General features: G+C 40.8%; 1 protein-coding gene across 1 annotated transcript; it reads right to left on the bottom strand.

Annotated features, from left to right (window-relative positions):
* Positions 1-279: 279 nt before the first annotated feature.
* toporsa (topoisomerase I binding, arginine/serine-rich a) lies at positions 280-12449 on the bottom strand. The gene is made up of 2 exons (XM_063048998.1): positions 12194-12449; positions 280-8066 (listed from the first exon to the last, which is right to left on the bottom strand). The coding sequence occupies exon 2, from the start codon at positions 8064-8066 to the stop codon at positions 4938-4940; it is 3129 nt and encodes a 1042-aa protein (XP_062905068.1). The 5' UTR covers positions 12194-12449; the 3' UTR covers positions 280-4937.
* Positions 12450-16127: the final 3678 nt, after the last annotated feature.

Raw genomic sequence — 16127 nt, 5'->3', positions numbered from 1 at the left:
AAGAGGGAGCAAGAGCTTGGGGGTGGTAAGATGGAGACATGATAGAACAACAGAAATAGCCATGTGCTAGTTTTGATGTAATACAAAGTGCTTGAGTATTTTTGACAGTCTAGCATTTCACCAACAATGATTACTTATCAAAGACATTTGGGGAAAAAAAATCACAATTGAAAGATACCCTGTAAAGCAAAACAAAATAATCAGATTACTAATTGTAATGCCAGGTGGGACACAAATTAATTTACAGAATAAAGTGCAGGATAAACCATCCACCCCTGTAATTCACAGAATTTTATTAATGTTTAAGACAATATTAAACATTATGAAACAACTTCAAATAATCAAATTTCCTAAGCCCCAAACCCACAGACAGGCAGTTCACCTAAGAAATTGCACTTAATTATGAAACTGGATTACATATTCAATATCTTGTAGCTGGATTCAATCCTTTTTCTAGATGAGAGACATACTATATACATTGCCACTGATAGTACATTTGGGTATGCCAGTGAATTGAGGGTCCAAGGCTGCAGACTCATCTCCTGCCCACGCTAACTGATAGCACATCTTGCTAAAAACACAAGATCATGGAATCACAAGAGTGTGAGATTACTAGTGTGGGACTGATCATGAGGACAGATCTCTCCACATCATTAACAAGTGGCATTGTTTGACAATTTCCACAACTTGCTTTTGTTAGAACACTGTTCAATGAACATAGTTTTGTATGCAGTTTGCCCAATACCTTACAATTTAAAACAGCTTATTTTAAAATGGACATCAACCACAAAATGTTCTTCACGCAATAGCATGCTGTTCACGTCTTAGCATACCTGCAACTTGCATCTTGTGTCACAAAAGCTGCTCATTTGATTGAATAGTAGTCACTTTGGACAAAATAGGTGATCATCTCAAAAAGAAGCAAAGCATTCAACCAAAATGTCAGTCTGAGAATTTCACTTCTTTTACTAAATTTTTATTTGTTTTATAGAATCAGTTTCAACTTCCTGCCTGAATCTGTAACTTTTGGCTAGTAGTGCTGTAATTTCCATCCTGACCTCCTTCAGCAGTACTGGATTCAACCATTACAAATTCAGATGATTTACCGTATTTAAGTCCAGTTAGTTTTTTTAAGCTGAACCCCCCCACCCCCATCCATTCCATTACTGTTGTATTATCTGCACTACATCCTCCTTTATTGCGATTTCAGTAACATTTTCTTCTCACCTCCAGCTCCATGAGTTGGTCTCCTTTTTGCCTCTGTTTGAGCTCTCCTGTCATTTTGTTATCCCATCACTAAATTATTATAGATTTTTTTGTTTACATTTTGTTTCAGTTTTTCTTTCTTTTACCCTCTATGCTAAAATTTCCATTTATTAAACTTAATTTAACTTTCTGTAAATTCATCCGGATCTCGCATCATCAATCTGACATTTGCTCCTTTTGTCTTTTGTTATTCACAAACTCTGGCTTTAATTTCCAAATCTTTCTCCTCCTGGAATTTATCTAGATTGCAATGGAACAAGCTCCCCAAAACCATTTTACTGTTTAAGTTTTGTTTTGAGGCCAGATCTCTTCTCACCACATTGATATTGCCTTCCTTCAATTGATCAGTTTTAGCTCAGAGTGGTACATACTTGTTTTTCTAAAATGGTATTTTAGGCCACTATGGTTGCAGTTTCTGAAACATTTTCTCAATGATACTTGCAACATTTCAGACAATTTGTTCATCATGACTAGATCCAGCAAAGTCAAAAGCGAATTCATTGAAACTTCTGAACCCCCTCTTCTGTAAACTTTTCCCCTTATGTAATCACTACTTCAGTCTGTTACGATACTTGAAATACCCCATTGGCTATGCAATTTTTGGCTTTTCCACTCAGTAATTTCACTGAATGACCCAGAGAGCTATGCTGGCTGGAGTCAGGGCTTTATACTTTGGCTCTTGGTAGGGTCACCCATGCCAAACAGGTCAAAGGATAGAGGCTAGATTAAGAGTGGTCCACTGGTCCTCCAGGTTCAGTTCAGGGATAATAAACCTGACTGGTAAAACAAAATTGTTATGGACACACTGATGAAGAATCCATCTACATCTGAGTGCAACAGTACTGCCAAGTCTCCACCCAGGACTTGTATGACTGACAGTGGTGAAAACTGAGAAGAAGCTACTAACACGGTAAAGAAAGCTCTGAACACCGCTAGAGATGGGGTGTCTTTCATTGCTGTCCTAAACACCAGTAATAGGCAGTAAGACCAAGAGTAGGGTTCTCCTGATCCTCACCCTCCACTCCACTATTCTCTACAGTCAGTGGATCACCCTTCATAATTTTCAGCACCTTCAACTTGAAAGGCACCTGGCACATCTATCCCTTCAGCATTTTTGTTCACTCTTTTTTCCTGTAACTTTCACATCTCCAATGCCCATCAAATCTCAGGGGATACAACACCTGCCCTTTTACTTTTACCCTCCTAAGAACCTAAATATCCCTCCCAGTAGAGCAACAATTCACTTCTGCTTGTTACAATTTAGTATATTGAATTTGATACTCACATTTACAATAGTGAAATCAAAAACAGATGGAAGCACTGCCTTCATTCAGGTACCAGGAATGACCCTTAGTTTCCAATTGCCCTTCACTAGTTCTCCATCCTCCTCACACAGATGTCACTCTTTGGCCTCCTATACTCAACAAACAGCATCTCATCATCTCTAGCCCTAAGAACTTAATATGAATTTCAATATTAATTAGTCTTCCTACTTTTGTATCAGAAATGTCTACTTCTGAAGGGGAAATCAACCCCTAAAGCAGACTTAGTTTATCCCCCATTAAAGATGTTGCTTGAACTGCTTATTTCCAGAATTCACTGTTACATTTTCTTCCTTTCTGTTCCTGCACATCTCCTCCAAACTGCTCAGCTTTGATTAACAAGCCTTCATCACCCTCTCTTCACCAGCACATTCACTTCTGCTATTCAATTTCACTGGTCTCCATCCTCTACAGATATTGCCACTGTTATCTTCATTTCCTCTGCAACTCAAAACACTTTTTTGAGATCAAATGAGAGCTTGTGGATCTAAGAGATTAACTGTTTCAGATGCTAACTTTCTTAATAGTTGTAAGAGTTTTATTTCAGATTTCCAGCATCTGCAATCTTCTACATTTAAGCCCTTCAACATTTGTCAGAAGGGGCTTGAATTTTCACATTTCTATTATGGTCAATTTACAATGGAATAAAACAGAATGATTACAAATGCATCTTTAAAGCACCATTTATAGCCTTGAGATGTATTTGGAAGTATCTTTGCAGTATAATCACTATTATAATGTAGGAGTTCATGAATGGAATTATAACATTAAATTTTATCATGAGATTCAAAGCACCTCCTTCACTGACTTTCTTTTAAACCAACTTTCTAGAAAGTTTGCCAGGAAGTCATCTATAATACTTCACAATGCTCCTGAGAATTTTAGTAACATTACAAGATGCTTCATAAAAATTACACAAACACATAAATAATTATATTCCTTAATTCAGAATCAATGTACTACCGTCATTTTTTTCTTGTTTTCTGAAAGTCTTAAGTAGGGCAACAGAAAGCTACAACATCTAGTTGGGTCCAGTCAGAAAACCACACTTTAAAAAAGATGTGAAGGCTTTGGAGAAAGTACAGAAAAGATTTATCAAAATTATTCCTTGTTTGAAGGATATTAATTATGCAGATTGTCTGGAAAGGATAAGGACGTTCTCCTTGGAAAAGAGGAGAGGGATTGTACAGGGGGATTTTAATCATGAGGGACAGAGACAGATTCGGTAAAGAACAGCTGGTCCCATTGGCAGGGTCATCAAAAACCACAGGTCACAGAACAAATTGATCTGCAAAAGAACCAAATGTGACATGAAGATGATTATTTTTCATGGAGAGTAATTGGTCAGAACCTGGAATGCACTGTTAAGAGAGCTATTGAAGACAGATTTCAAATGCAGAATTCAAAAGACTACCATAAGTATCTAAAAGGAAAGAATTTCCACAGCTAAAGGAAAATGGCAGGGGAAAAGGTCCAGGTGCACTCCTCATAGATAAAAAGAGTACAACTCAATGGGCCATATGTTCACCTTCCATGCTGCAGCCATTGTGTGAAGAACACCAGAAACCTGCTTGTTGGGACACAGAACAAAACGGTTACCCTGCTGATTTGTTATTGCTGGTGAAGCCTGTCTGAAGCTTGGGGCTTCAGAACTGGTCCACCATCCAATAGGTACAGCTGTCAATGGAGTTTCCACATCTCTTCAAAGTAATCTCTCAATGTGGTCTGCAGAAATTTCACCAGAAAATTTAAAAACTATTCTCGCAATATGATTTTTTAAAAAAAGCTTTATTGCCAATTTGATTGTTCTATATATTTGGCAACTCTTTTAGAACATTCAAGTATGATTATTTACAGAAGTGCAAGTTCCATTAACCTCTCTGAAAACTCCTGCCTGCAAAGTGTATGTTTACTGAGCACCTGGAGCAATTAAAGGGCTAACTTGTGTGATCTACTTTTGGCAATGATAAAATCATGATGAAAAGATAACACTTGTATAAATTAATCCACATAACTTCTCACAACTTCACACAGTAATAGTCCAACCTTAAAATGCAAAAGCTATAAAAAATCCCAATGTGCAGGTGCACCATACATCTTCCCAGTCACAGCATAGCAATATCTGCACGCAAAACCTATTAGTACAGTATTAACAGTAATGTCGCAGGAATCCTTTATTTTTTTTAAAACAAATCTGTACATCTGATGCTAGCTGATGACTACACATTTAGTAATCTGCTTGCTGCTACAATATCAATCTAATAAATTTGCCTGGAGTGGAAGTGGGGGTGGGGGGTGGGTAGGAGCAGAAATTTCCCAATTCAAACTACTTGTCTCAGGAAACCATTTCTATGTATTTTCCATTGAACTGTTAAACAGTTTGGTGCCATTGAAGAACCTCTTTGGAATTTTCAGTATCAAAGGTGGTCTGTCTGAAGTGCTTTTAGAAAGAGTTGTCCTTGGTGAAGGACAACGCTGTCCATTATCTTGCCCCTGCCCCTTAAAGTTCTGATAATTGCCTGCATCGTTTACTGGATTTACACCTTCTTGTTTAAGACAAGTCTGTCTGCTTGAATATGGAGGAACAAGATCAGAATCAGTGGGAAGCCCACAAACATCCAAGGACTCTGTGCTGGTGTTTCCGAATAAAATATCATCAGTAGCACTGGGAAGATCCTGGGCAGTCTGAGTCTCTGTGAGGTGTTGTTCACCAAGATTGTTAAGAAGATTGGTGGTTTTGCTCAGGGTGCTGTTGTCACTGTCCACATCTGCAACAACCACCTCATCGCTATCACTTTCAATAGTTATGACAAGTGGTGAATGAGTTGTGCGATCTGTCCTTCCGCTGCTTTTCTCCTTCCTCTGTTTCTTGTGTTTCTTTTTCCGCTTATGACGTCTGCTTGCCTCCGTTGCCTTTCCCTCGTACACTATTTCCACACTGGAACTCCTCCGCTTCTCTCTGCGCTGTTTCATCTTGGGTTCACTGCTTATGGTGCTCTCAGCCACCAGTGAGCCACTTTTTGAGTAGCTACTGCATTGAGAATGGGGCCTGGGAGAGCTGCCCTCCCTTCTAGGCAGAGTGTGAATCTCTGACGATATCTTAGCAATCTGTAAATTTGCATTTTTGTCATCTTTGTTGGATGAACTTTCCAAATAATGAGTCTTATATTTTCTTTTGCCTCCTGGTTTTTCTTGCCTCAACCTATCAGTTCGCCCTGAGGTAGTTCTGGACCGGGAACTCGATGGACTTCTTGAACGATAATTTCTGTACTGATAATAGACATCTTCTCTGTGACTACTTGGGCTTCTGAAGCTCGTACTTTCAGAACTAGATCGAATTCTATAATCCGAACAAGGTGACGTTCTCCGATAGCGAGTCCTACTTCTGGTTATGGAATCATGACCTTTGTGTGTTCTACTGTGGTAACTGTATCTTTCCCACTGGTATGAGAAACCCCTGTCTCTTTCCTGATATTCTCTCATATATCTGTATGTCCTGTCTCTACTTCTGGATCTTCTTCTGTCCCTCACTGATGCATAGCTTCGGCTCCAAGAGCGCGATCTAGGTCGGTGTCTGTAAACCACAACATCACTGTTCTGTGACCTTGTGCGACTTCTCGTAGATGAGGCTCTCTCTCGGTTCCTAGACCTCTTTCTGCTCCACGTTTGATAGGTACAGGTTTCTTGACTGGCCGACCTGCTTCTATCTTCTAAATATTGGTCTCTGTTAGACCTTTGGCTCCTGTCCTTGACTTGATGCTCACTTCTGCAGTAAGAGTAAGCCACCATAGTTCTGTCTACGCTATCTGATCGTTGGTGTCTCCGAAGATCATGCTTCTCTCTGCTTTGTGATCGAAACTTGGATCGATCCTTGGAACTGCTTCTGACCCTAGCTGATGCCCTTGCTTTGTGCCTGCCTGAAGATGAGGTGCTACCTCCAGAATGGGAACTCTTTTTGCGATGCTTCTCCCTTTTTGATTTATTCCTCTTCTTCCGTTTTGACTTCTTTCTTTTCCACCGGTCCCTGGAGATAGAGGATCTGGCTGAGGACGACCTGGTTGACAAGCAGCAACTGCTGGTGCTGCTGCTGTGGAAACGTGTGTGCGCAGACTGCGCAGCAACTTCTGTGCTCGTTTCATGCATGGAAACCTCAGAGTCTGAACTCAGTTCAATAAGCTCAGGGGTCCTTTCAGCCAAAGGCTTCACGTAACCCACGATTAAGCAATCATCTCCCGAGCGAGTCGAACTGTCTTCCTTCGTACCAGGATCAGCCTTTATTGGCACCACAGGCAACACTGACTCGGGCTGCATTGGAGCCTCTTCAGAATCAGAGGCTTCATCAGGCGAGGAATTCCCAGCCTCTAAGGCTTGTGTGACTGAGTAGGAAGGGCCAGGTGTTTCATCATCCCACGTCGACTGACTTAGGCTAAGAGCCAGCTCCGAGGGATTAGCCGTTGGTCTGTCTGTTTGCAGAGGATCAGCAGCATCAGGTGAAATTGCAATTACAGACAAATCTGAGTCACTTTCTTCCTCATAGGATGGGGCTGGACAGTCATAGTTGGCCCTCTGGTCATACGATTCCATGTTAAATGGAGCTCTGGCGAAACTGATAAACTCATGTAAAAAGTGGTCAGTGCGGTTAAGCAGGAAGGGTCTCAATTCTTCTTGGAATGCCTCACCCTCCATGTCATACCGGACAATGTTGGACATGATGACGTGTTGCACAATGTTGACAATTGAACCGTGAGAGCCAAACAAGACATAGAGCTCCCTCTTCAGCCACGGCATCAGGCGATGGAGGCAAGCAGCATTGCGGCGGAAGAAGTCAGCAGAGACGTCACGGTAGCGGCCGCCGTCTTGCACATTCCTGACCCGCACCCCCGACCGGTATAATTCACGCCTGAAGTTGACCATCTCTTGTTCTTGGATCTGCCGAGGGGACACACCTTGGGACTGTGCCCTCCTCCGGGCCCTCAGCCGACTCATCATGCGACGCAGGTTGCGGCTCTGTTGTGCCCGGGGTTGTCGACCCAGTCCCTCAAACACCACTCCATTGTCAGGCAACGGTGAAATAACCGGAGAGCTCCGAGGCTGGCGAGCCATACGGCGCTCTCTGGTTAAAGTCGTGCGATATCTAAATCTCTGGCCGCCTGGACTGCCAAATGAACCATTCTCCGTTGCCTTCAGGACATACTCTTGGAAATCATTTTCAGTTCGTACACTGTGGAAAATGGAGTTGAAAGGTTGCTTACACAGTGGGCATTCTGCTTTGTTACGGGACCATTCCTGAATGCAACGAAAACAAAATTTGTGGAAGCAACGATCGATGTAAGACATGTTGTCAAATCTGTCCAGACAGATTGGACATTTTGCATCAGGCGATACATCGCCCCGCATTCCATGCTGAATTTTGCTGGTTTCAGGTTCTGAAGAAAATTGGTTCTCTGCATTCAAATCCTCTGTGGTTGATGCCATCATCTGAAAATAAAAAGTGAAAATTCCAGTGAAGTTATTTTTAGGGGCAGAAATTAAGCTGAGAGAGTCAAACAAATCCAGGTACAGTAGAAAAAGCTCAAATGACCAGGCTTTAATTATTCTACAACAAAATGAGTAATGAGGGCCAGGGACAACCCGCTTTCAATTTACCCTTCTCCAGGATCCAAGGCATGGTTGAGACAACATGTTTAACATTTTACAAACTACAAATGCTAACAAGAGCACAACCATTTTTGCCATTTCTTCTAAAAACTGAAAACTTATCTTAAAATACAGCAATTCCTCAGAACTAATGATTGGAAAAGCCCAAGTTTATATGCCTTTGTCTCTCTCACAAGCTACATTTTCAAGTCATTAAACCTATTCCTGGTAGAAGCTGAAACTGGATCAGACTGTTAGAAACCTTAATGTCAAAAGTGACTCAGGGACGAACTTTGAATTGCACATTCACATCAACACCAATACCCTATCTGCAATAATGTCTATTTCTTCCTCTGTTTCCATTTCATTCATAATAAAATCCTCATTCATAGCTTTCGACTTGACTACTTCAAAAGCCTGGCCAGCCTCCCTGGTTCTACCCTCTGTAAACAGGATTCTGATGAGCTTTAACTTGCATGAAGTGTCACTCACCCATCACTCTTCCATTTGTAGCAAAATAACCAGCTCTTGCTCTCAACGTCAGTAAGCGAAAGAGCTGATTGTGGACTTCAGGAAGGGTAAGACAGAGGAACACATACCAATTCTCATAGAGGGATCAGAAGTGGAGAGAGAGCGAGCAGTTTCATGTTCCTGGGTGTCTAGATCTCTGAGGATCTAACCTGGTCCCAATATATCGATGCAGTTATAAAGAAGGCAAGACACCAACTATACTTCATTAAGAGTTTGAAGAGATTTGGTATGTCAACAAATACACTCAAGAACTTCTATAGATGTACTGTGGAGAGCATTCTGACAGGCTGCATCACTGTCTGGTATGGGGGGTGGCTACTGCACAGGACTGAAAGAAGCTGCAGAGGGTTGTAAATTTACTCAGCTGCATCTTGGGTACTAGCCTACAAAGTACCCAGGACATCTTCAAGGAGCGGTGTCTCAGAAAGGCAGCGTCCATTATTAAGGACCTCCAGCACTCAGGGCATGCCCTTTTCTTACTGTTACCATCAGGTAGGAGATACAGAAGCCTGAAGGCACACACTTAGCAATTCAGGAACAGCTTCTTCCCCTCTGCCATCCAATTCCCAAACGGACATTGAACACTACCTCACTTAAAAAAAAATATAGTATTCCTGTTTTTTTGCATGATTTTTAATCTCGTCAATGTATGTATACTGTATAAAGATTTACTTATTTTTTTTCCTTCTATATTATGTATTGCATTGAATGGCTGCTACTAAGTTAACAAAATTCATGTCACATGCTGGTGATAATAAACCTGATTCTGATTCTTGGTAAATGGTGCTTGATTTTAACACGCTCAGCCTTATTTTCAGACTCGTCCAAGATTTTGCTGTTTCATAATTCCGAGTTCTTCTGTAGCTTAACAATTCTCCAATCCTAGGCCATTGAATGAACTCCAAATTTAAAAAAATAAATTGCTCTAATACTTGTGGCTATGCCCTTGGTTATGAGTGTCCATGGCTCTGGAATTTGTTCCTTAAAGTCTTCTCTTTCACTGCCTTTCCTTTTTACAGAACTTCTTAACACCCAGCTTTTGACATCTGTCCCAGGATTTCTAATTTTATTGACAAGGCTCCTATGAACTGCTTTGGGATGTTTTGGTAGTTGAAAGTGCTATATGAATTGTTGCCAGAGTACAACAGATTGCATACATTATAGATTGGATGTTGACTGTTGTATGATATTGTACTATATAAAAATTTGGTGAGCTGTCTTCTCAAGTGTGCCATCGCAGGTGCAATGCAACCGTTATGTAAATGAATATATCCATATTAAAAATGAGAAAAAATGCAAGTTAAGACTCAGAGACCAAAATAGATTACAAAAATTATGTATCAGTACAAATGTGTCAAGAAATTGAAAACAAACTTGATTATCAAAAAGAGTAGTGAGAATGTAGAATTTGATACATGGAGCAATAAAACAAAGATACATAAACAAGTGAAAAAAGCACAAAGATCTTGGGATGAAGAGACTTGTAGCAAGCACAAATATTGCCTGGCCTGTAAATTTGATGTAACAGCTGAAAGAATTAAGAATAAAAATTGTCTGATCAAAAAAACAAGACCACTACAAATGGGAAACTTCAAACATGAGAAAGTCTGCAGATGCTGGAAATCAAAGCAACACACACAAAATGCTGGTGGTGTTTTGGACCGAGAACCTGCGGGGCTTACTCTTTTCCACGGATGCTGCCTGAACTGATCGAGTCTCTCCAGCATTTTGTGTGTGTTGCAAATGGGAAACTTCGTGTTTAATATAGGCTTTGATAAATCACCCATTGAGCATCTTATGGGGAGGGAGGGGGGGAGGAAAAGTCTCTGTAGTTGCTGCTTGACCTGTGGATATTGCATTAACTTATAGTATACACCTCTCAATTCTTTCACTTCTCTCAACGACTCAGATTAGCCAAATTAGTAGCCAATCAACCTTTTCTACAATGCAACTATGACTGAATCTAAAAGCGTAATCTACTGATTATAAAGACTTTAAAATGCCCTGATGTTTATAAAATGTTAGAAAACCAAGTTTTGTATTTTGATCCCTGCAGCCACACCTCTATGTAACAGGCTGAACTGTTGTGCAATTCAGTGTTATTTACCTCATAACACACCCGAGCCCATGGTGCCTTTTTGGAACAGCTAATTAATTAGAACCCACTAAATAGCTCACATTTTAACTCTAGAATTAACCGTTCTTCCAAAAAGTGAACTTGATCAAAATTTTTGTGCTAAGAGCTTTGTCGGATACTTACTTCAAATCTGTTCCTTCTGTACCGTATGAAACAATAAACCACAGGAACCGAATTATGCTATTCAGCCCATTGACTCTGCTCCACTATTCCATCATGGCTGATTTATACCCCTCTCAATCACATTCTCCCTCCCTCGTTCTCCTCTGAAACCCTGACTAATCAAGAACCTATCAAACTTCACTTTAAATGTACCGAATGAGTTGGCCTCTACAGCTGTGTCTGTAGCAATGAATTCCTCAGATTCATCACTCTCTGGCTTTAGAAGTTCCCTTTCACCTCCTGTAATTCTGAGGCTGGGTGCTGTAGTCCTGGACTCCCCCACTACGGGAAACATCCTTTCTACATCCACTCTATTGAGACCTTTCAATATTTGACAGGTTTCAATGTGATCTCCTCCACCCCATTCTTTAAGCTGTAGCTAGCATAGGCCCAAAGCTATCAAAAAGTTTCTCTTCATTGATCAAAACACACCGTGAATTTGAACACATACATTATGTGCAGAATTTCAAGCAATAGCTAATAACTCTTTTCCAGTGTTCATGTGAACGTCTTCTAGCATTCTCTCTGTCACTGTGACATCCTTTCTAAAACGCAGTGGCGATAATTATAACCAATTCTCGAGAGGCCTAAACAATAATTTGGAAAACTTTAGTATATGTTTATAGCTCTTGTACACAAAACAAGGAATTCCAAAAGAATCATATCAATTTTCTAATTAATTTAAATGCATATACATCAATCAGCTCATTTATCTTTTTGGTAATCATTACATTTACACCTCCCACCGGAGTCGACCACTCGTTTCCTTGAACCGTTATTCGTTGAGATTGTGGTTGTTGACTTTATTCATCGTAATTCCACTTATCTGCCTTTGTTAGCCCACTGAAAAAAAAATAGCAATGGCAGATTTGATATTGTGTGGGGAAAGGTTTCATATTCCTACCACGGTTAAAGGAGTATTTATGTACATCTTGTGTGGCTCGGAAAGCTCTCCACCCTTGTCTTGATCAATCAAAAAACATTAAATCTGTACCCTCCTATTGGCTTAAGATATCAATGGCTTCATAGGTCTATCCCGACCGTAGTATTTCGGTCCAAATAACAGTCTCAACTCCCAGCCAGGGTCCCTCGGGCCTATATTCCTGGTCTGCGTCCCCCACCCATCTCAGAACCTTACCTGCAATAGTTGCTCAGTTCCCGATTTTCCTCAGGTCCAAATTAATTTCACTTAATTTATTTTCATATATTAAAGCATTCCCCGCCACCCTCTTTGATTCGTTCGCGAACATTTGTTATTTTAATCCTGCTCCGGTGCGTTGCCCGCCGGCCGGGGACAGGCCTCTCAAGCGGCTGCCTGTGAGGGTGTTACACCATCACACAAGCTGAATGGATGACGGGGCCGCCGGGACGCTGGAGGACCAATTCACGACGCCGGACCTGCGAATGCAGGAGGACCGTGCACTTCTCTTCTGGAGGACCTAGTCGCCGCGCCAGGCGGAGGAATGCAGGAGGACTATCAATCCGAGGACCCACGTTCCCCGCGCGATGGCCGCCGGGATACTGGAGGATCGACGCTAGGCCAAGTCCGACCGGTAGAAAGCGGTGGGGCGAGGCGGTCTTTACTGGCACGTCTAGTCAAAGAGAAACCATGGTAACCGTACGTCCTTAGGGCTTTTCAAACTCCCAGCTGCCGCGGTTGGAGGATCGACGCAGTTCAGATCAGCCCAAGAATCTGTTTCTTTGAAAGTGGAGTTTCGTACTGGCCAGAGTGAAGGGAACTTTGGGGGTATCATGGTTCGTGTGAGTAAACGAACTCTGGAATGGATTTATTCCATTGTAAGTAGAGAATGTAAACAACAGGTTAACAACTAGTCAGGTACCTCTGGAATTTAGAAGGATGAGAGGTGATCTCGTTGAAAGATTAGAACGGGATTTGCCAGTGTAGATGAAGGGTGTCTGGAAGCAGGGGTCATATCGCAATGTGAGTCGTCATCCATTCGAGACTGAAATAAATTTCTGCCCCCAGAAGTTCGAATCTTTGGAGTTCTCTACCCAAGAGGTCCGTCAAGACTCAGTTGCGTGTGTATATCCAAGGTTAAGATGAATAGAGAAAATGAACGCTTGCATAAGTAAAAGATCATAATCTCATTGAATAGCAGGGATGGTATTCAGTGTTTATATAAGTTTATCATGTAAATTGGTTTCAACACCCTGCCCCCTCCCCCCAATCCAGCTTGACCCGCAGTTTCTCCAGCAGATTGTTGTTCTAGTGTTAGCGCAGGGAGGGTTGTTTTTCTATTTGAAATTCCAAGACCAGTGCAGAACCCTTTGGTGGTTGTGATATACATTAATGGCTTGGAAAACAGGAGGTATGATCTGTAAGTCTGTAGATGACACAACATTTGTGGTGTTGTGGAGAACAAAGAGGATTATCGTGGACGATGTTGACCAACCGGAAAGCTTTGCGGAACAATGGCATTCAGAATTTAATCCTGACAATTGTGAAGTGATGAATTTTGGAAGTTCGCATGAGTGAGAATTACACAGAAAATGGTGGGGCGCTAGGGCAAGGGTGACAAAAAATTTGTTAGCACAGTGCCGCCCCTCAATTCCATAAACCCCACCCTATTAGAGATACATACCGATTATCTTTATTGCCAAATGAAGTAGCGAATGATTTTTTTACAACCCGACAGCAGTGGGATGTTTTCACAGGGCAGTTGCGAGACCAAGTGATGTTGGATGATATGTTTTGCAATCCTCACAAAGGTGGTATACACATCAGCATTTGTATAGGAAGCGGTTACAATAATACTATTTAGAAATTATTTTGCAATCGCCTTTTTAAAAGATTTAATGTTAATAGTTTTTAAATAGGTTTGTAAAATGCTTATTTTCCCCCAATCTATATTAATAGTAAAAGAATGAATGCATGTGAATAAGAAAGACTCATCCTTTTTTTCCTAAAAAGTCAACAATTATTGTTACTAATTCATTAATCAGTAATGATCTCTGTTCAAAATTACCATGGCACTAGGATGATTTTTAAGAAGGTTATTGCAGAAGCTCGCAGAAAGGTTGCCACCCCTACTGGGTGTTTGGTGTTGATGCACAGGATGAGGTTGAAACACAAGTTCATTGATTGTTGAAAGTAATCACACAGGTAGATAGGGTGGCAAAGTAGGATATGGGATGCATGTCCATAGGATAGAAAATAAGAGCGTACAGGTTGTCTTACAACTTCCTAAAAGTTGGTTAGGTCACACCTGGAGTATTGTGAATTTCTGTTACCATTCTACAAGAATGATAATGTATTGAAGAGGCTGTGGAGAAGACTCAAGGATGTTAACAGGATTGCAGCTTTTTTGTTATAAAGGAAAGTTTAGATGTTTGCTTTCTTGATAGACTTGATAGAGGTAAACAAAATTTTGAGGGGGAATTCCTCCCTCACCTCCATTCAAGGTCCCAAACAGTCCTTCTGGGTAGGGCAACACTTTACCTGCGAATCTGCTGGGGTCATCTATTGTGTCCAGTGAGGCCTCTTCTGCATAGGTGAGACCCATTGTTAACTGGGGGACTGCTTTGTCGAGCACCTCTGCTCCATCTGCAATAAGTAGATCTTCCCGGTGGCCAAACATTTTAATTCAGATTCCTATTCCTCGTGCCACGATGAGGCCACCCTCAGGATGGAGGAGCAACACCTTATATTCCGTCTGGGTACCCTCCAAACTGATGGCATGAACATTAATTTCTTCTGGTAATTTTTTTCTTCATTTAAATTTAGAAACAGCAGCAAGCTCGGCCACGAAGATTGGGATCTCAATTCATATGTGGTTTCTCTGAAAAAATTAATTATCTTTTACTAGATTCCCACAACTCAGTGGCTTGTGCTTCATCTGTTTTTTTGGTAGGGCACGGGTCAGGTCAGGTTCCACTCATGAAGCCATCAAAGCCTCTGCACCATTTTTAAAGCGCAGTCCCTTCCTTAAATGTTCCCTCAATCACCAAAGTTAGAGCAACTGACTGAGTGTTTGTGATTTTCCTGAGCTCAGTGGAAGCTGCAATTGCAAAACCAGTTTCTGGTACACTGAAGTCACGAAATCAGCCATTCTGTGCATTGCTTGTATAGTTTTAGCCAAATGTACCATGTGGCCCCACAGCCACAACTTTGATCTTTTATACGAAATAGCGCCTTGTATGTGAAATATTAGCATTGCTTGATAAAGGCAAAACAAAGATCAAGTATAAAAAATTGTTAAGTTAAAATCCATGCACATTGGGAAATAATGTCAAAATAATTTTGTCTATGGAGAATCAAAAAGGAAACTATAGATGTTGGAAATCTAAGATGAAAACAGAAAATGGTGGAAATACTCAACAGGTCAGGCCACATCCGTGTGAAGAAATAGTCAACATTTCAGGCTGAATACAGTCCATTAGAACTTGGAAAGAGACAAAAGTAGCTGGTTACCTTGTAGCTTACATTGTTTTTGTTCTGGCAAAGGATCTTTGACCTGCCACATTAACTGTTTCATTTCCCACGGATGGGGCCTGCCAGAGTGAGTATTTCTAGTATTGTGTTTTATTTTACATGTCAAATTTCATAACTGTAACAAGTGCATCTTATTTTATACAGATACTCTTGATCATTGTCTTACTTTCTTGGGGATTTGTTATCTATGCATCCAAGATGACAGCTATTCAGTACCTGCGGAAAAATCTATAACATTCCTTCTTCATGATTCTTCTTATCTGAGAATACACGTGATCAGTCATGGACTAATCAGGTCAGGTGAAAGATCCTGGCATGAACTTTATACAATGATGGAAGAACATGGACTAGAGTCAAAATGTTGGAAGTTGGTGATACATAGAGATTTGCTGTCAGCATTGCAAATGTAACTGTTAACACATTATCTCAGATAGCATAAGTTTTTTACTACTTTTCATAATCTCACTTCAATTCTAATGTTTATATAAATATCAATAATGGAACTCTTATCAAAGACATTGCCCTTTAATTTGTTAGCCACAGATTTGTAAGGAATGGAGCAAAATTCTTTCTGCAGAACAATGAAGTATTTTCACAGAACTAAATGATGCACATGATC

The sequence above is a fragment of the Mobula hypostoma genome, chromosome 5, assembly GCF_963921235.1.
Source record: "Mobula hypostoma chromosome 5, sMobHyp1.1, whole genome shotgun sequence".
Taxonomy (NCBI): domain Eukaryota; kingdom Metazoa; phylum Chordata; class Chondrichthyes; order Myliobatiformes; family Myliobatidae; genus Mobula; species Mobula hypostoma.
The sequence above is the reverse complement of the archived record's forward strand: the minus strand, read 5'-3'. Positions and strand labels throughout refer to the sequence as shown.